The following is a 22,496-nucleotide window of genomic DNA, read 5'->3' on the forward strand; positions in this document are numbered from 1 at the left end:
TAAGAAATAGACACAAAATGTGAACTGGTGGTGGCAGTGGGGAAAAAAAAAAGAACAAAATAAGCCAAACTGAATGAACTATGGGCTTAGGGAACATGGGTTCTCTGCTCATCTCATGAAGCTGTATGGAGAAAATCTGTCCATGAAGCTACTTCTGACTCAGGGAACCCCTGCCACAGGCTGGGGCTGATTTGGATAAACTTGGGTTACCAGGGATGCACCAGGAGGTGTAGATGGCGTGTCCTGCTGCAGCTTAGCCTCTTCTGGGTGAAAGGAGAGCGTGTGGGGTAGCAAGAGGGACTGATGCGTTCTCTGTTCTTAGACATGTTAGACAAACAACAGACTGTATTCTAGCCCACTGAGGAGGAGGAGCGGCTGGAAAGGCAGGGGAGAGGCAGGAAGAGGGGAAGGAGGGAGGGAATGATGATGGTAGCTAACGTTGACTGAGAGCTTATTATGGGCCACACATTGTACTTTAAAGTTATATATACAAGTGTTTCCATCACCCATATGTGGCAGATATTGTTATTTTGCCCATTTTGAAGAAGGGAATATGGAGACACAGAAAATTAAGGCATTTGCTCAAGGTCAAAGTAATTTAAAAATAAGCAGTAAAGCAGGAATTTGGAGTTAGGCAGTCTAATTCCGGAGTCTGCACTCTTAAGCCCAAGTGAAAACTCTACACAGAAACAGAAGTATTCATCTCAGTCCATGCTGAAGGCCTGGTTTTACTGGTCCACAGTGACCTGGGTGTGGAAGTCTATGAAACTCCATCAGAACAAGGTCCTTTGAGATCCCAAGGGACCAATATTCCCACCAAGATTCTTCCAGCAGGTCCTTCAGGGGATTGAGAACAGCCCTAAACTCTACCCACTGGGGGAAGATCAACTTCATGGAAAACTGGGACCTAGTAAATCTTGAAATATCAGGAAACAGAAATGACAGTTTCACTGGGATCCCCACAAACAGTGGTGGCAGAAACAAACCTCTGGGTGGCTTCTTTGTGGTCAGCAAAACTGGAAATGGAACTTAACATTAAGTTCCATTACATTACCTTAACATTAACTTAACCTTAACTTAAGGTTACAGGGTGCCTAACAAGTTTTAAAGTTGAGAATAATGATCTTTAGTATGAATCCACAGTCTTCCCTCTTCAGTCTCATGAATTAAACAACATGAGACATTTCATATTTTAAATGTAGGTATATTGGTACGACACAATGCCTGAATCAGCACCTACTCTCCCCACAAGTTCAAGATATCTTAATATTTTATACAACTAATTTCTTATTATTTTACATCACAAATATAAAAGGGAGGAGATTGAGAATCAATCCTGAAGCAGCAACCTGAACTGAACTATACAACTAAATGCTTCATGATCCTGACTGGATTCTAGACCAGGAAGGGACATTGCTGTTTCTTTTGAAGGAAGTCTCTGTTACTTTGGCCTCAAACTGAAATGCAAAATGCCCTTAGTAACAATGAAAAAAAATCTCTAAGAAAAGTATGATACTTCTTAAATTTTTTTTTGGCCAGGATATTAGTACACACGATCTTAAAAGTCAGTATATATGTTTTATATCCAAAAATGTTTATAAGTTTAAAAGTTTATGTTTAAAAACATCTTGAGAATCATACTCTCATTTATGGATGTGAGAGTTGGACTATAAAGAAAGCTGAGTGCCAAAGAATTGATGCTTTTGAACTGTGGTGTTGGAGAAGACTCTTGAGAGTCCTTTGGACTGCAAGGAGATCCAACCAGTCAGTCCTAAAGAAAATCAGTCCTGAATATTCATTGGAAGGACTGATGCTGAAGCTGAAACTCCAATATTCTGGCCACCTGATGGGAAGAACTGACTCATCGGAAAAGACCCTGTTGTTGGGAAAGTTGAGGGCAGGAGGAGAAGGGGACGACAGAGGATGAGATGGCTGGAAAGCATCACCGACTCTACAGACATGAGTTTGAGTAAGCTCCGGGAGATGGTGATGGACAGGGAAGCCTGGCATGCTGCAGCCCACGAGGTTGCAAAGACTCGAACATGACTGAGCAGCTGAACTGAACTGAACTGAAGACTCATACCTCATTCTTAACGTATGTTCTAAAGTAAGCCTGATAAAGATGTTGATTCCTGGCTGTTTAAAGAGTATTTTAAAAAGGAGAATCAGTGTCTTAATTCAGCCACAGGTATGTAAGTGCACTCTTCTAATTGATGTTGGAATCTGAAATATCAGCCATAATTATAATACACAACAAACAAAAGAAGAATAATCCCACCTTGTTTGTATCAGGTCTCTTAACAATCAGTGAGATCAGGTGTATATTTTGCTTGATCACTGGGAAAGCTGATGTGGGTCATACCTGTTTATAGTACATTTTGCTTCCATGAATGAAAGTACTCAAAGTATATGCACCAAACCCTTAAAACAAAATCGGTGTGGGGTGGGCAGGGGGAACCATTACAAATTAAATGCATAATGATTAAAAACTGTACAACCTCAGCTTATTCACAGTGGTTAATGAATCACATTCCAACCATGTCCACTCTTGGCAGAGCTTCCAAACATGAATGCCAGAAGACATAATTCTTTTTCAAAACATTAACTCCACATTTAAAAGTCTGACAGTGTTGAGTCTTAAAATCTCTTGGCAATGGGTTTTAGCAATTAATTGAAAAAAATCTGAGCTGAATAAACCAAAACTATTTAGCTGTTTCAGCCACACATGTAACTATTAGAGCCCAGTATACTGGAATTGCAGGCGGTATTCCAGATCATGTGTTTCTACCCTCACTCCCTCGTAGGGGGACTGCAGTGCACACTCTCCTCCAGGTGCTGTGGGCCCCTGGGACGCCCCCTCCACAGTCTTGGGGCCACACTGGCTGCAGAGGGGCCTCACCTCCTCCAGGGAGCGGGATAAGAGCCCCACAGGAAAGCCCACTCCCTCAGCTCGCCCAGGCCAACAAAGCACTCCAGCCTCCTCTTCCTTCTTGGCAGATGCCAGGAAGTTCAAACTGACCAGGGGACTGTTTTAACTAAATTAAATGTAGGTCTAAAGTCAGTAATCTTAGTCAAAGAAAATCTACTTGTTTTTATTAAGAAACAAATGCTTATTAAAGAAAACAAGAGTCAAGGGAAGACAAAAAAAAATACACCAAGTTGAACCTTCTAAAATCCTCCTCCTAACAATTTGCTGCAGTCATGTTCTCACTCTGTTTAGAGGCTTTTTTCTATTATTATAACATTACTATGTATTCATATTTCACCTAACACCACAACATGGCTCAGCGGTAAAGGATCTACCTGCCAATGCAGGAGACTTGGATTCAATCCCTGGATCAGGAAGATGCCCTGGAGAAGAAACTGGCAACCCACTCCAGTATTTTTTTCCTGGGAAATCCCAGGGATAAAGGAGCCTGGTGGGCTACAGTTTGTGGTGTCGCAGAAGAGTTGGACAGAACTTAGCGACTCAACAAAAACAACATCATCATAAGCAGCTTTCCATTTAACTGTCTTTTTAACAGATAGCTGTTTAATATTGCAAATAAGTATTATATGCTTTACTTAACTGGTTCCTTGCCACTGAACTTGCCCATTTACTTTTTAAATCATTTATTCACAGAGTATCTACTATATTCAAATCACTGGATGAAATATAAATACAAATATATGAATAAGCAGCTTCTCCAAGAATGCTCTTCAGAATTATTATACAAAGACACAAATATACAGATGCAACATACATGCATATGCATGTGTATACCCGCTCTATGTGGCTCTGAGCCATTTAATTCTTCTAAAATATGCTTCTAGGATTGAAATATTCTAATTTCCTTTCCGTGTAGTCCTTTCATTGCTAATTTCTATTATTCCTGTCTACTAGATTTGCCTTAATGTAACTGATCAAGAAATTTAAAGAAGTCTCAAAATAAACTAATTCTAAGCATCAATAAGTATTTTATCTTAAGAACATCCCCAACCCAAAATTTTAACTACACTTGTGTTTTAGGCAAAATTGCTGTCTGATGTAGTACTGAGCGGAGCCCCCCGGGAAGGCAGTTGAGCATGAGGCTTTCTTTGGGTGTTGGGACTTGGGGAGAAAGAGACATCTGGAAACAGATGTCTTGAAACCACAGAGACATAGACATAAATTTTCCTTTCAGCCCTTAACTAGCTGTGTGATCTTCAGCATGTTAGTTGAAAAAACAAAAATCTTGGGAACTCCCTGACAGTCCAGTGGTTAATTAGGACACAATGATTTCACTGCCAGGACCCAGGTTGTCTCTGGTTGTGGAACTAAGATCCCGCAAGCTATACAGTACAGTTAAAAAAACAAAACAAAAAAGAACGAAACAACAAAACTCATCATGCCTCAGTTTCTCTATTTGCAAAAAAAGGTTAATAGTAACAACCTTGCAGCGGGGAATATGAGGATTCCAGAAAATCTACTTAAGGCCAGACCTATGCCTGGCATACAATGAATATGCTTACTTCTATAATGAATATATATTTTGTTTTTAAAAAACAAGCATAACTATGTAGGAAAAAATCTGAAGAGAAAAATGAATTTACTAGGCTTTATTGAAATGAATGGCAATTCATTACTCACTTCCAAGTGAAGTGTCTAACTCTTGAAAATTCAAGAAGCTAGAAACATGGAGTAGAGTGCTCTGATGCCAACCATGATCACCTTGTAACCCAGCTCCTAAAATGCAGTTAAATGCTAGTCACTCAGTCATGTCCGACTCTTTGAGACCCAAGGACTATAGCCTGCCAGGCTCCTCTGTCCGTGGGATTCTCCAGGCAAGAATACTGGGAGTGGATTGCCATTCCCTTCTCCAGGGGATCTTCCCATCCCAGGGATCAAGCCCGGGTCTCCTGCATTGCAGGCAGATTCTTTACCATCTGAGCCACAAGGGAAGTTCTCAAAATACAGTTAAATCCCAGGTTTTTCCTCTTTTCTGTTTGTGAACATACATCAAAAATGCATGGGAAAGCCACACCCATTCTCCAGTCATGCTTCTGAACAATCTGCCCCCCTTTCTAGTTCTCACCTCACCCCCTAAGCTGAGACCTAAAGCAACAGAGACGATCAGACTGCTGCTGTGTCAGTTGGTAGAATTAACTGTTCATCTTCAGGGAAAGTAGATGCTTCTCCAGAGAGACGAGCCATGAGAAAGCCGTCCTGGCCCTGGAGCACCTTCCCTCACATTCTACATGGGAGCTCTGACATTCAGTGCCCCCTTCTGAATCTGGAGGGAATGTCCTGGCTAGTGAGGGATTCCCTAAAGAGTGCCTCCGTAAATTAATACACCTGCCATTACCGGAGCTACCTGAACAGCAAGTGCTCCCAGCACCCCTGGAATTTACGTTTTTCCCCTTTGAGTCAAACTAGAATTAAAAACTTGCAACTTGTTAATTGCAATTTAATTTTATGAAAGTCTTTTCACACTGTTCATGGGGTTCTCAAGGCAAGAATACTGAAATGGGTTGCCATTCCCTTCTCCACGAACTGCGGTGCTGGAGAAGACTCTTGAGAGTCCCTTGGACAGCAAGGAGATCAAACCAGTCAATCTTAAAGGAAATCAACCTCGAATATTCACTGGAAGGACTGATGCTGAAGCTGAAGGTCCAATACTTTGGCCACCTGATATGAAAAGCCGACTCATAGGAAATCTTTCCCTGATGCTGGGAAAGACTGAAGGCAGGAGAAGGAGGTGACAGAGGATGAGATGATTGGCTGGCATCACCGACTCAATGGACATGAGTCTGAGCAAACTCAGAGAGATTGTGAAGGCCAGCGTAGCCTGGCCTGCTGCAGTTCATGGGATAGCAAAGAGTCCGACATGACTTAGTGACTGAACAACAACAAATTTTATGAAACCAACCATCTTTACTGTCAGAGTAACTGAGCCATCATTACAACAGATAATATTCCCAGGCATTAAAAAACAAAACAAAACTTAGGTTTTCTCCCTCCATGCTACTGCTGCTGCTAAGTCGCTTCAGTCGTGTCTGACTCTGTGCGACCCCATAGACGGCAGCCCACCAGGCTCCTCCGTCCCTGGGATTCTCCAGGCAGGAACACTGGAGTGGGTTGCCATCTCCTTCTCCAAGGCATGAAGGTGAAAAGTGAAAGTGAAGTCGCTCAGTCATGTCTGACTCTTAGCGACCCCACGGACTGCAGCCTACCAGACTCCTCCGTCCATGGGATTCTCCAGGCAAGAGTACTGGAGTGGGGTGCCATTGCCTTCTCCATTTCCTCCATGAGGGCTAGGTAACTTTAGACCCCTGAAGAGTCTCCGGGCTGGTCTGGGCTTTCACACTGGAGGAGGCACCACACTGGGAGGAGTGCAGAATCTCTGGGTACAAAGGTAAAGACAGCCCAGAAAGCTGTGTGCTTGGGAGAAATTACCTACGAAACTAGCAGGTGGGCAGGGTTTTGCTTAAAACCTGTATCATTTTCAGAGCTGTATGCACAGTGAATTTCACAAAAACTCTAACCTCGGAAGAACCTATATATAAGACTCTGTTCTTGTTTTCTAGTCATCTAAATCCAAGTTGTTTCCTTGGGCTAAGGACTGTAGGGTCACTGTTAATGTGAGTTCAGATACCAATGTGCTAACAGCATATTGAAACCACAAAGAGCTTAATTTCAAAAGGTTACTCTGAAAACTGTCCTTTGAACTTGCCATTCCCCTACCCAGAAACCTGCCCATAGACATAGGTGTGGTGTGACTTCATTCAGTCCACTTGGGTCTCTGCTCAAATGCCCTCTTGTTGGAGAGGGCTTCTTGACCATCCCATCTGAACACAAACGCACTCAGAACCAGACTCGACATCACCTTAGGATGACTTACTTTTCTTATTCCTTATTTTTCTTCCTCTTTACCTCTCACATTGTAGATGCATTTGCTTGTTGTTTTCCACTTGTCCCTCCACCAATACAAGCGCCACGAAAGGAGGAACTCTGTCTTTTCACTGCTATATCCCACTTAGTCCTACACAGGGTACTTGAACACGTGACCACTGTTCAATGCGTATTCGTCACATGAATGAATGAACTGTAGACATTTTAGCCAAATGCTACATACACATCTCCAGTTCTCTTCCCAGCAAGACATAAACTCAAACTAAGCTCCTGAGATCCACACAAAGTGCTAATACTTCCTCAGTTGCCTTTGTTGTGGCTTATGAAGCAAGTGTATCCACGTGAACAATCCTGAGTCTACAAAGGGCAAGTTTCTCTTTGGATCTTCCCAGGCTGTGACCCTCATGAACACACCACTTGCCTCCTCTCCACATCTCAAAATTTCCCCCACTCGCAGAAAGTGAGAGCTCTTTTCTTACCATATTGATCAGAAGAGCTAGTGAAGAGAAGGTAATCAGAGGCACAGGTCTGGGATTCAATATCCAAATCTCCCAACCTCAGAATCAACCTCTTCCCCTTCGGTACTGTGAGCGTCCTTTCACAGACAGTGTGATTGGGGTACGTCCCCGGATAATTCTTAGACGTCATGGTGCCACTGTCCTTATAGGTCACTACGTGCCCACAGCCATCACCTGGTAAAGAAAAAAAGGACACAAGAAGTAAGTGAAATGAATTCTTACCGAGAGCTGAGAAAGTTCACTGTAATCTTCACCTTATGCATTTTATTCCTTCTATGGAGACAGAAAAGCTAAAAATAAAAATTGTTTCAATTATTATACAGTATCTATTATTCCAGGTTATTTCATCTCTTGTTTCTCAGCTTAATCTTCTGAACATTGTTGATCAAAATGTTTCATGTATTAGTATGGTAAGCCCTTTGCAAACACATCATTTAATCAAATTACTTTTTCTAGTCATCTATTCATCTACCCATCCACACTTGCACAGTAGGCCCTTGGCATTCACAGATTTGTCATTAGTGGTTTTGTCTATTAGCAAGCCAATGGTATGAAACGATTTGCAACTAAGGAAGAAAAAAAAAATACTACTCATTTTGGGGGTAATTGTCCTGATTAAATGGGATCAAGTATGCAAAATGCTTCTGGAGAATCTGAGATTCATGCTGAGTGGACTATGTTTAAGAACCTGTCATTCAACTGGGGATTAACAATCATCCCACATTCATATCTCAGCTAATAACAGCCACAGATTTGGAGACTTGGAGGCTTCCCAGGTGACTCAGTGGTAAAGAATCCGCCTGCTAATGCAGGAGATGCAGGTTCAACCTCTGGGTTGGGAAGATTCCCTGGAGAAGGAAATGGCAACCCAGTTCAGTATTCTTGCCTGGAGAATGCCTATGGATAGAGGAGCCTGGCGGGCTATAGTCCAAAGGATCGCAAAGAGCTGGACACAACTGAGCACACACAATAGACTCAGGACGTATCATGAGTTTCGTGCTTGCCACCTGCCGGACATGGCGTTGTTGGAGACACATACAAGTAGCAATGGCTGTTCACCACTCAAAGTGAAATGGGAGACAGTCACATGCTCAGATAACTATAATTCTAGGCGCCCCTGCCACTGCAGGAGCTTAAACAAAGTGCCAAAGAGGGCAAGAGAGAATCTATTTCAGTGAATTCTCACTACTTCACTAAAATAAGGAATTCCCTTAAGGCTTTCTGAATAGGGAAGTTTAATCAATTGACCAACAAGTTGCTCCAGTAGATTAAAGCAACCAAGTTATCTGACAGCAGGTAAAACTGGGTGGGCTGCAAGATTAAGGAGCATACGTTGAATTCAAAGCACAAAATGCCTATAATTAGTACAGTTTCAGAGAAACAAAGCCAGAATTTTTGCCCTTAGCCAGAGGGAGAGAAAGCAGAAGTCTGTTGGAGAAGAAACTCTCTGTGGTGGTAACAGAAGGCAGACCAAAGCCTCCTATGGCAGAAGACCTAGCTAGGTCATCACGGGAATCTGAAGCCCTAGGCAGCCTTCTTCCTTCTCCAGCCTAGCCCCTGCCTCAGGATTCATCTGGGGTCTTCTTTTACCCCACCTCCTTCTTGCCCTGAGGCTTGCAGCCCAAACACTGATGGTTGCCGTTTAGTAGCTCAGTCACGTCCGACTCTGCGATATCGACTATAGCCCACCAGGCTCCTCTGTCCATGAGATTCTCCAGGCAAGAATACTGGAGTGGAGTGCCATTTCCTTTTCCAGGGGATCTTCCCAACCCAGGGAAAGAACTCGGGTCTCCTGCATTGGCAGGCAACTCTTTTACCACTGAGCCACCAGGGAAGCCCAAAATGGTATTGGAGGCCTCATAAGGGGTGGGAGAATCTGTGCCAAACCAGCAGTCATGGTTGAGGGACAGCCCCACCCAAGTGAAGAAGAACTCAAGAGCCTCCTGATGAAAGTGAAAGAGTAAAGTGAAAAAGTTGGCTTAAAGCTCAACATTCAGAAAATGAAGATCATGGAATCTGCTCCCATCACTTCATGGCAAATAGATGGGGAAACAATGCAAACGGTGACAGACTTTATTTTTTGGGGCTCCAAGATCTGCAGATGGTGACTGCAGCCATGAAATTAACAGGAGCAAGCGACTGGACTCAACTGAACTCTCAAGATTCCAAGCTGGGAGGCTGGACTGGGGGAAAAGCGTAAGTGTTTATTTACAAAAGTGTTATTTAAGTCGTGTCTGACTCTTTGCGACCCCCTGGATTGAAACCCACCAGGCTCCTCTGTCCATGGGATTCTCCAGGCAAGAATACTGGAGTGGGTTGCCATTTCCTCCTCCAGGGGATCTTCCCTATCCAGGGATTTAACTCAGGTCTCCTGAATTGCAGGAAGATTTGTTACCATTTTAGCCACCAAGGAAGCCTTGGATTAGAGGAGAGTTGACCTAAAGAAGCAGGAAGTTAGTTCCAAGGGGAAATGGAGATAGACAGCTAAGATAAAACTACTCTGAAACCTAGAGGTCTAGGCAGAAGTTGTGGAATTTATATGACTATGTAATAGAGGCCCACAGAGAATTTTGAGAAGAGAGATAATGAAAGAGGTATTTGAAAAAGACTTGAGATAGGAACTAGAATGCAGGAGAACGTGCCTCCTAGAGCAGGAGGAGGGTTAGAAATATGGTAGGTGGGATGGAAAGGGAATGAAAAACAGGAGGAAGTTCACAAGAAAAAAAATCAATGAACTTGGGTTTCAACCTATTATAATGGGAAAGACAGGAGGAGAAGAAAACAACATTGAGATTTTGAGTCCAGAGATGATTGGAACACTGAGGCTGATAAGACAAAAAGAGAAGCCCAGAGGGCAAGCAGGTTTGGGGCAAAGGCTGTAAGTTTGGTTCTTAATGCTTGAGGTGATAGCTGTAAAATATATTTCTGGATGCGGGTTCGATCCCTGCTTTGGGGAGATCTCCTGGAGAAAGGAATGGCAACCCACTCAAGTCTTCTTGCTGGGAAATCCCATGGACAGAGGAGCCTGGCGGGCTACTATCCAAAGGGTTGTAAAGAATTGGACATGACTTAGCAACTAAACAAAAACATATTTCTGGAGCTCTCTGGCAGTAAGTACAAAATTGTTGAGAATTAAACGAAAATTATACTAGAGTAATGCATATGCTGCAGAAGCACATAGGGAACAAAGTTTTGATTTAAAATTTGAATTATTTACCTGCTCTTAAAGATTTTAGTAAAAAAAAAAAAAAATCTAATGCATAATTTCTCTTGGAAACCAGAAGACATGGCAATCACACCAGCAGGCATTCTAGCTGTCCTTTTACTAGAGATAGATGCCCTCACTCCCCACCAGGTCCTGGTCACTCATTTCTATGACTCGCCTCACTTAGCAGGCACTGATTTTGAGCACTCTGATAAAACAACTCTAAGGTAACTAGTGTTGTTGTTAGTGGCTCTATCGTGTCCTACTCTTTTGTGACCCTAGCGACTATTGCCCTCCAGGTTCCTCCGTCCAAGGAATTTCCCAGGCAAGAATACTGGAGTGGGCTGCCATTTCCATCTCCAGGGGATCTTTCAAACCCAGGGATTGAACCTGAGTCCAGAAATATGGCTATCACCTCAAATGTAAGAACAAAACTTACAGCCTTTGTGCCCAAATCTTCTTGCCCTCCGGGTTTCCCTTTCTGTCATATCAGCCTCAGTCTTCCAATCACTTCTGGACTCAAAATCCCAATGTTGTTTTTTCTCTTCCTCCTGTCTTTCCCATTCTGATTAGTCAAAATTGGAGTCTGCTGATTTTTTTTTTCTCGTGAACTAGTTAGTGTACAATTCTGCATATAAATGTACATATAAATAACGCTCTCTAAGTCACCAAGATATCACTGGTCAAACATTTAAATGTCCCTTTTCTTAGTACTATGAAACTCTGCTTTTATAAGAGAAAAGAGAGAATTTCCTGGCAGTCTAATGGTTGGGGCTCTATGCTTCCACTGCAGGAGGCTCAAGCTGGATCCCTGGTCAGGGAAATAAGATCACGCACACTGCGTGGCATAGCCATAAAATAAATAAATAAGAAAAAAGAAAGTGAAAACTTCTCCTAGACAACATAGCTACATATAAAATGAGGACCAATGACAGGTGAGTAAGTCTGTACATGATTATTGTATTCTAAGTTTTAAGTGACATGTCATGACAAAGGAAAATCCCAGGGGGTCACTTCTATTCAAGGCTGTAATTATGCTTCTTTTCAATGCCTTCTACTCTAAAGCCCAAGAGGAAACTCCTTTCACCCAGGGACACTGGCAGAATAGGAGCAAGTTTAAGTTTTCAACACTCCCGTCATTACTTTACATGGGAGATCTGTGCTTTCTTGGGAAAGTTTTCCCTTTTCACAGTGTAGCAGAATGAAACTAGGTCTTTGTTCTCCCAAAAAACCTGAAAAGAACTGCTAAGTCCTAATTCCTTAGAAAAGCAAACAACTGTCATCAGAAGTTGCAATTTCACTCTTACCTATGGAAGACTATCTATGGAGTTTTCTGGGGTAAGTGCTAACGTAATAAACATATTTCATGGATATTGATGACATCAGGAATTTTCAACCGACCGTCTTCCCATAGTTTTGGTTACTTCAAAGGACTAGGTAGAGTTAACAATACTATAGTATATAATTGGAAGTTGCTAAGAGAGTAGATCTTAGATGTTTTCACCACAAAAAGGAAACAGTAATTATGGGAGGTGACAGCAGTTGTTAATGAATGCTATGGTGTTAAATAACTTTGAAATATATAAACATATAAAACCAACTCATTGTAGGCTTAAACTTCCACAATGTCATACGTCAATTATATCTCAATAAAGTTGAGGAAAAAAAAGAACTAGAAATATGTCAAAGAGGGACTAGGAAGTGCCTAGGGAGAGAAAATGCCTGTGGTATCATATATTGAATAAAGCAGAGGATAAATAAAGTATATGGTATTGTATATTGAATAAAGCAAATGAAAACAACAGATAAACACTATTCCCATGACCTCATCCTAACACTCTGTCACTTAACTCAGAACCCAGCTGTAATTAAGAATCACAAACAAGGAAGATGACAAGAGTTATTTAAAAGTCTACCAATTCATGTTCCATATATAATGTATTAACTTCAATATTGTGGTCATGATATTATACTACAGTTTTGCAAGATACTATCACAGGGAAACTAGGTAAAGGTACACAACATCTCTTTGTATTATTTCTTACCACTGCATGTGGTCTGTGATCATCTCAGAATAAAAATTTCAATTAAAAAATTGGAAAAAAAAAAAAACAAATCTATCAGTCTGGTTAAATATGACTGCCAGTGCATGAAAACAAAGGTGCTTTTATTTCCTATTTTATACTTTTTTATGCTATTTAGATTTTGTGATCCTGTATGCTTTTCTACTTATCTTTAATTAAAGAATTTATAGAAGCTTGCATTAAAAAGATCACTATGGAATGATAACCAATAAAGGAGAATTTTTGTTCTAAAATCTTTTTGTACTAAATTCACTAACCAAGTTCTCATATTTGTCTAAGGAGCATGGAGTGTTGAGTTTGAGAGGGTCATAATGTATGACCCAGTTCACAGATGAGAACATAAGATGTATATGGCCTTGCCTTAAAGCTATTTAACCAATGGTGGATGCCAGATGACAATTCCAAGATGATCTAATTCTAGAATTTTGAAAACACTTTTGTCTTACCTCTTTATTTTGTAACATAAGTGTATTTGTGTTTAATTTTGGAAAACTACCTGCACTACTATCTTATCAGAGCTCTCTTTAGAGTCTTTCACAACATCTGTCTATTAAAATGAACAACTTGCTGATAAGATTATCTGGCAACGGTAACAAATAGATGGAACAAATAGATGGGTAGAAGGTGGAGGAAGAACTTCAAAATGAAAGGATCAGGCAGGGCACCATCTAAACTCACTGACGGATCTCAGCATGACTACATGAGACCATGAGATGTTACAAGTCTCCTGACAGGATAAAATGTGCTCTACACACCTTCACCTATGACGTGTACTCTCAACAAAAATCAAAACATGCGAATCAATAATTGAATCTCATCAAGGCTTTACATCTAATTTCAGTCTACAGGAAACACAGACGGTAGAAACACAAATGTACTGACACCATAAGGAAGTCATTAGCTGAATCCAGGCTGCAATATTCTAGGCGCAACTGACCCAGTTTCTTCAACAATGAATTTTACAAAGAAATGTTTTAAAAAGTGTTTTAGATTAAAGGAAACTTAAGCACCACAACAACCATGTGAATCTTATTTGGACAATAATTTGGAAAATCCAATCTTGCCAAACCATTTTTAAGAGATAACTGGGGGCGATCTATAGACTCAATGCAATTCCTATCAAATTACCAATAGCATTTTTCACAGAACTGGAGCAAAAAAAATTTTTTTTGTTTAATTTGTATGGAAACACAAAAGACCCTGAATAGCCAAAATGATCTTGAGAAAGAAGAAGAGAGCTGGAAGAATCACAGTCTGATTTGACTATACTACAAAGCTATAGTAATCAGAACAGTATGGTGCTGGCACAAAAACAGACACATGGATTAATGGAACAGGAGAGAAAGCCCAGAAATAAACCCACACACTATGGTCAGATAATCTCTGACAAAATAGGCATGAATATACAATGAAGAAAAGACAGTCTCTTCAATAAATCGTGCTGGGAAAACTGGGCAGCAACAGGTGAAACTATGAACTTAGAACACTGTCTAACATCATACACAAAAATAAACTCAAAATGGATTAAAGATCTAAATGTAAGACCACTCCTAGAGGAAAATACAGGCAGAACATTCTTTGACATAAATCACAGCAATATTTCTTTTGATCCATCTTCTAGTGTAATGGAAACAAAAGCAAAAATAAAGGGTACTTAATTAAGCTTAAAAGCTTTTGCACAGCAAAGGAGACCATCAACAAAATGAAAAAACAACCTACGGAATAGGATAAAATATTTGCAAATAATGCAACCCACAGAGGTTTAATTTCCAAAATAAAAAATAGCTTATATAGCTCAATATAAAGAAACAAGCGACTCAATAAAAAAATGGGCAGAAGACCTAAATAGACATTGCTCCAAACAAGACATATGGATATCCAACAAGCACATGAAAAAATGCTCAACATCACTAATTCCTAGAGAAATGCAAATCAAAACTACAATGAGGTACCACTCAGACTGTTTAGAATGGCCATCATTAAAAAGTCCACAAATAATAAATGCTGGAGAGAGTGTGGAGAAAAGGGAACCCTTCTACACTGTTGGTGGAAATGTAAATTGGTACAGCCACTATGGAGAAGAGTATAGAGGTTCCTTAAAAAAACAAAGTTACCACATGATCCAGCAATCCCAATCCTGGGCATATTAACCTGAAAAGATAAAAATGCTGAATCAAAAAAATAAATGCATCCCAATGTTCATAGCAGCACTATATACAATAACCAAGACATGGAAGAACCTAAAGCCCCACCAACAGAGGAATGGATAAAGATATGGTGTGTGTATGTGTGTACACATGTTGTTTGTGTGTATATATATACATATATACATGAATATCACTAGTTATAAAAAAATAAGGAAATAATGCCCTTTGCAACAACATGGATGGACCTAGATATTATCATACTAAGTGAAGTAAGTCAAAGACAAATACCATATGATATCACTTATATGTGGAAACAAATGATACAAATAAACTTATTTACGAAACAGAAGTAAACTCACAAACATAGAAAACAAGCTTGTGGTTACCAAAGGGGGAGGGGTGTTGTGGGATTAAATTAGGGATTTGAGATTAACAGATACATACTACTATATATAAAATAACAAGGACCTACTGTATAGCATAGGGAATTAATTATATTCCTTATTACAATATTGTATTGTAATAAACTACAATGGAAAAGAATCTGAAAAAGTATATATGTAGCTGATTTACAATATTTCAGGTGTTCAGCAAAGGGTGGTTCGATTCCTGGGTTGGGAAGATCTGCTGGAGAGGGGATAGGCTACCCACTCCAGTATTCTGGAGCTTCCCTGGTGGCCTGGATGGTAAAGAACCCACCTGCAATGCCTGGGTTCAATCCCTGGGTTGGGAAGATCCCCTGCAGAAGGGAATGGCTACCTCCTCCAGTATTCCAGCCTGGAGAATTCCATGGACTGCAGAGCCCATGGGGTCGCAGAGGACACACTTGGCTCTGAAAGGCTGAGCAACTTTCACTTTCACCTCCCAAGTCTTCCTTAAGAGAGTCAAGAGTCGTTCCTCACCACCTGCTCCTAATCTTTGACTGGGATGAGAAGAGGACTGACTGCGAAATTTTTCTTTTCATCCTGATCCCAGAGAGCTGCTCTAGAAACTGAAACTCAGCCTTAGATGTTAGGGGCCTGGGTTCTAATCCCAACACTCACATGTAACATATCCTTGAGGGAGCCATTGTACCTTGCTGTATGCCTGAAACACTGTAAATCAACCGTAAGCTTAAAAAGTTGGACTTGCAAATGCAATGTATTTCTATTAATAAATCGGTGCTTTTGTGGTCAGTCGTCGCCTCAGTTATGTTCAATTCTTTGCAATATTATGGACTGTAGCCTGCCAGGCCCCTCTACCCCTGGAATTTTCCAGGCAAGAATACTGGAGGGGGGTGCCATTCCCTCCTCCAGGGAATCCTCTCAACCCAGGGATCAAACCCGCATCTCCTACATTGCAGGCGGATTCTTTACCACTGACTTACAGGGGAAGCCCATTAATAAATGTTGTTGTTGTTCAGTTGCTCAAGTGTGTCCAGCTCTTTGTGACCCCATGGGCTGCAGCACTCCAGGCTTTCCTGTCCTTCACTATCTCCCGGAGTTTGCTCAGACTTGTGTCCATTGAGTCAATGACGGCATCCAAACATCTCATCCTTCTTAATAAATACTGATGCTAATTTTAAAAAAGATATTGGGATATTAAACACTATCAGGGGAGTACTATTCACTTTTTTGGGTGTGATAATGGTATTGAAGTTATGTGAGAAAATGCCTTTTTTTTAAGGGATGCCTACTGACACATGTAAAGGCTGAAAAGACATGATGACATGAAGTATGGGATTTGCCATAAAGAACTTCAGCAAAAAGGGGAGGGAGGAGAGAGTGAAAACGACGGGGGAAATATTGATGGTTACTATATAGCTGGTGAACTGTGGACGGAGGTTCGTGACATTGTACAGGAGACAGGGATCAAGACCATCCCCACGGAAAAGAAATGCAAAAAGGCAAAATGGCTGTCTAAGCAGGCCTTACAAATAGCTGTGAAATGAAAAGAAGCAAAAAGCAAAGGAGAAAAGGAAAGATATTCCCATTTGAATGCAGAGTTCCAAAGAATAGCCAGGAGAGATAAGAAAGCCTTCCTCAGCAATCAATGCAAAGAAATAGAGGAAAACAACAGAATGGGAAAGACTAGAGATCTCTTCAAGAAAATTAGAGATACCAAGGGAACATTTCATGCAAAGATGGGCTCAATAAAGGAGAGAAATGGTATGGACCTAACAAAAGCAGAAGATATTAAGAAGAGGTGGCAAGAATACACAGAAGAACTAAACAAAAAAGATCTTCACAACCCAGATAATCACAATGGTGTGATCACTCACCTAGAGCCAGACATCCTGGAAAGTGAAGTCAAGTGCACCTTAGAAGGCATCACTACGAACAAAGCTAGTGGATGTCATGGAATTCCAGTTGAACTATTCTAAATCCTGAAAGATGATGCTGTGAAAGTGCTGCACTCAATATGCCAGCAAATTTGGAAAACTCAGCAGTGGCCACAGGACTGGGAAAGGTCAGTTTTCATTCCAATCCCAAAGAAAGGCAATCCCAAAGAATGCTCAAACTACTGCACAATTGCACTCATCTCACACACTAGTAAAGTAATGCTCAAAATTCTCCAAGTCAGGCTTCAGCAATACGTGAACCGAGAACTTCCAGATGTTCAAGCTGGTTTTAGAAAAGGCAGAGGAACAAGAGATCAAATTGCCAACATCCACTGGATCATCGAAAAAGCAAGAGAGTTCCAGAAAAACATCTATTTCTGCTTTTTGACTATGCCAAAGCCTTCGACTGCGTGGATCACAATAAACTGTCGAAAATTCTGAAGGAGATGGGAATACCAAACCACCTGACCTGCCTCTTGAGAAACCTGTAAGCAGGTCAGGAAGCAACAGTTAGAACTGGACATGGAACAACAGACTGGTTCCAAATAGGAAAAGGAGTACGTCAAGGCTGTATATTGTCACCCTGCTTATTTAACTTATATGTAGAGTACATCATGAGAAACACTGGGCTGGAAGGAGCACAAGTTGGAGCTAAGCTTGCTGGGAGAAATACCAATAATCTCAGATATGAAGATGACGCCACCCTTATGGCAGAAAGTGAAGAGAAACTAAAGAGCCTCTTGATGAAAGTGAAAGAGAAGAGTGAAAAAGTTGGCTTAAAGCTCAACATTCAGAAAACTAAGATCAAGGCATCTGGTCCCATCACCTCATGGGAAATAGATGGGGAGACAGTGGAAACAGTGTCAGACTTCATTTTTGGGGGCTCCAAAATCACTGCAGATGGTGACTGCAGCCATGAAATTAAAAGACACTTACTCCTTGGAAGGAAAGTTATGACCAACCTAGACAGCATATTAAAAAGCAGAGACATGACTTTGCCAACAAAAGTCCATCTGGTCAAGGCTATGGTTTTTCCAGTGGTCATGTATGGATGTGAGAGTTGGACTGTGAAGAAAGCTGAGCACCGAAAAATTGATGCTTTTGAACTGTGGTGTTAGAGAAGACTCTTGAGAGTCCCTTGGACTGCAAGGAGATCCAACCAGTCCATCCTGAAGGAGGTAAGTCCTGGGTGTTCATTGGAAGGACTGACACTGAAGCTGAAACTCCAATACTTTGGCCACCTCATGTGAAGAACTGATTCATTGGAAAAGACCCTGATTCTGGGAGGGATTGGGGGCAGGAGGAGAAGGGGATGACAGAAGATGAGATGGCTGGATGGCATCACCGACTCGATGGGCATGAGTTTGAGTGGACTCCGGGAGTTGGTGATGAACAGGGAGGCCTGGTGTGCTGCGATTCATGGGGTTGCAAACAGTCGGACACGACTGAGCTACTGAACTGAACTGAACTGATAGCTGGGTGATGAGGTATTCATAGGTGTTTTTGTTTTTAATTAAAATGAAGAGAAATAAAGGTCAATCCTGAAGCGGAAAACAATACAATCAGGTTTAGGACGAAGCTACACATGGTGTTAGGGGACTCCAGGACAGTGAGCCGCGGTGATGCACTGGTGGGAGGGGCAAGGACACTGACCTGCCACCTGCCCACCATCAAGGGGCGAACAGGGCAAGAAGGGGGAAGGAGGAGGTTTGGCCACAGGGAGTTTGTCTGCTCTTCAAAGTTCTACCACACCGGGTTTATCTTCTTCCTTTGAACTGTAATTTAATTGCCAAAGCACATGATGACTAAACTTTGTATCATTTCCTCCTCTCTTTAGGCTGAAAACTTCTCCCCGCTGAAGAATATGTGAAGGGTTAATGAGGGGCTAAATCCCAGGGTTTGCCGGGAGCCATCAACCCTCTACCTTCTCAAAACAACTCACAGAAATAAAACTGGATGTCTGAAGCTTAGATTTTGGAGAAAGCTGCAAGTACTCATCAATGCTTTATAAATCCCCAAGCAATCTCGACCCCAACATTAAACATTTTAACTCTAAGCATTTGGAAACAATCTAAATAAGAAGAGTCAAACTATGATGTCTTCAAGCAAATTGATATTAAGGAAAAGTTAAGACCATGTTTTAGAAAACTAATTTTAAAACAATATTGACCACATACACAAGTATGAAGGAAAAAAAAGGTTTAAAGTGTTTATTTTTATGGTGTGGGATTAGAATTGATTTCCATTATCTTCTAAACTACGAGTACATTATATATAAACCAGAAAAATAACATAATTAAGACTACCAAATCCACCTAATGTTCTTTGCAACATTAAAGGCTGTGTTCAACATTAGTCTTAAGGTATAAGTCTATGTAAACCAACATACCTAAACTGGCATTAAAAACGTACTCAACAAACAGCTCAGAACTTAGTATACTGTGGTTCCCACTTGAAGGAGCTCAGTCAGAGGGGGTGAGGGGTGAGTTAACAATAATTCCTGAGAGTCAAATGACAGATCCAATGGACCCAATATCTGCTCTCCAAATGTCTGAAATGAACGGATACGCCTCTTTCAGACTTTAACATCAGCTACTTAGGAAGTATGGCTATACAAGGTATTTTCTAAATAAGCTTAAGACAAATCCCAGATGCTTGTCTACACGAGCCCACCATTTATTTAGTCTACTGTAATTCCAGCCACTAAGAAAGGAAAACAATAACTTCCTTAAAAGACTATTTCCCTTTGATAAGAAGTCACGTTCCACTAACAGCAAAGTGAAATTAAGACATATCTGATATGGACTAAGTTCTGCAATACTACAAAGAATGATTCAGGCTTTAAACACTTTTTTTTAAACTGAATTGCACTTGTTGGAAAATTATCTGGATGAAGTTAAACAACTAGTACAAAAATACCTTTAAGATTAATTACTAACTCGACCACAGAACAAGACAGCAGTCTTCAAACTTGTTTTATTATGACCCATAGTTAGAATAAAGATTTTTTTCATCACAACCTAAGCAAGCGCACATGCATACATCTGCATAAATAATAAAAGCCTAATGTTATAGTACTTTTTTTATATGTAATGAACTGTGGTATTTCCTACTCTATTCTATTTCTTCCTTTTTTTAAATTAAAAGCATACTGGTGTGCCAAGTGAACTAAATGTACCACCTACAAATGGGTCCCAAGTTGCAATTTGGGAAAGAATGCTCTAAAATATCACAAGTAAAACCATTTCTAGCAACATGATTTCATTACAGTTGTATCTTTGCTCTTTGTAATATTCAAGTTACAACAGGTCTCAATGCATACACCATCACCCCTGTGTGGGTGTGAGAAAATTTCTTCCTATGTCTGAGACCAAGTGAGCTCTTGATGACTACAATCTTTTCAACCACAAAAGGGAGTTTGCAATTATTACAGAGCTCCTTGTCTGATGGTAAGGCCAACAGCTTTCCCAAGCTATTACTAATTTCACTGTCAGCCATCCTCTCTTGTAAACTTTGTTACCCTCCAAATGTGCTTACCTTTTTTACCTTATGTGTTGCCTGGAAAAGAATGGAAGAGCAAGAGGAGGAGAGTTTTTTTTATTCTTTGTGAGAATAAATAGAGTAAACAGAAGTTATGATGGTAAAACTTCAATTATTCTAAATCTTTAGTTTTCCTGAAAAAATAATGGATGAGAGTCATGGCTACAGACTAGAAACACATGACTAATTCTGCAAAACAGTTCTGCAAACTAGAATCTCCTTAAACTTTATTCTCACTATGTATAAAATAGGTACTAAAGGTATAACTAATAATTTAGTGAAGATGACACTTTTGTCTCAGCAGATGAAAGTAAAAAAAGGAGGGGAACAGAAGGGACTTGTCAAAAGTCTCTCCGTGTGAACTCTCAACACAATGTTTCCTATCAGCTAAAGAAAAAAACTACTTAAATCAATATGAATGCATGAAAATTAAATCATTTCAAGAGGTCCTATCCAAGAGTCCCTACATAATGGGAGATTATTTTCATCAGTGTGCAAAGACATCAATAATTTTAATAGTAGCACATTAAAAAACATCATTTATGCCCAATGGAAATAAAAATCTCAAAACCTAGCTTAATGCTATTCTTTAATGTGGTATAAGTAAAACCAGTGACAACTCCATAGTTCTTTGGTCACCCTCCAGTCTTGTGACTTCTACAAAAAGGAAAAAAGATCACTGTAAGGGTTGTGGATGTGAGGGGAAGACACATATTCTTTTTCTAATTTCATAAACTATTTCCATATACTTGGGAAGTGGCAGAGCACAGTGCACTGGGTTCCTCTGTCCTTGGAAGCTGTGCAGTTTTGAGTGAGTCCCTTTATCTCTCAAGCATCAATTCACCATCTGCAACACAGAGACAATGACAGTGACCAACTCAGGGGGACCATGAGCATCAGATGATCCAATACTAGTAAAGCACTGAGCATAGAGGCGAGCATATAGCAAGAATTCAATATGTTATAATTACTATATTTTTCTTTTAAAATACTATACACAAAGTGTCAAGAATATTGTTTTGAATTAGCTGGCTTCTTCCAAACTGTAACACTCTATGATTCTAAGAAGTTTGTATCAATCTTCCTTCAAAATGACCAACCCAAACTGAGCATGGTAAAGATGAATAAGGCTGTGTGTGTTAAGTGCTTGAAATTACTGGAAAGTCTAACTGGAATGCATTCCTCAAGATGTATCTAGGGCCACTAGCTGCTAGCTCAGCATCTGTCAGAGTAGGCACTGTGGATCCCCTGGTCCTAGGTTTACAGAGATCACACCCATGTCACCAAAAGAGAGTTACAAGGCAAATAAGCTCCCAGAATCCTTTTCTTCACCTCAGGACATCTCAAAGCCCTTGCTCTAACAGAGGACACAGGCTGTAATACTCCCAAGGAAGGAGTATTATGATCCTTCTTGCTCACTGGGCGTCTCCTGGGAGTGGTGTTCTGTGGGACACAGGGGCCAACTCCTAGGCACACAGAGATCCCAAAACAGTGCTTCTGGGATCAAAGATCAGTTGTGGAGAGACGGATCTGAGACTTTAAAGGTCTAAAACCAGACGCTGAAATTGTAATACCTGACTGATATTCTACTGTCGGATTTCCCAAAGTTGTTATTAAGTTACAAGTGCTTAAGTTACAAGAGAAATTGGTAACAAATTGGATACATTGTATGAGAGAAGTGTCTCAGTTTCGCAGATGCAAATATAAAAAATAAAATAAAACCCTTGTTTGCAAAGCAAAATAAACCTAAGATGACTGTTTTATCCCTGTTGAATAGATGCTCAGGATAAGGAAGTCAGAGAAAAGTGGCT

The 22,496-nt window shown here is 40.6% G+C and overlaps 1 protein-coding gene across 1 annotated transcript in view; it reads right to left on the reverse strand.

Annotated features, from left to right (window-relative positions):
• DCBLD1 (discoidin, CUB and LCCL domain containing 1) overlaps positions 1-22,496 on the reverse strand; it is a 69,448-nt gene that overhangs the window by 34,983 nt on the left and 11,969 nt on the right. Inside the window, exon 2 of the mRNA XM_065911590.1 lies at positions 7,351-7,563. Within this exon, the coding sequence (XP_065767662.1) occupies positions 7,351-7,563 (213 nt within the window). The remainder of the gene's footprint in view (positions 1-7,350; positions 7,564-22,496) is intronic.

This window comes from Muntiacus reevesi, chromosome 19, assembly GCF_963930625.1.
Source record: "Muntiacus reevesi chromosome 19, mMunRee1.1, whole genome shotgun sequence".
NCBI classification, from domain to species: Eukaryota; Metazoa; Chordata; class Mammalia; order Artiodactyla; family Cervidae; genus Muntiacus; species Muntiacus reevesi.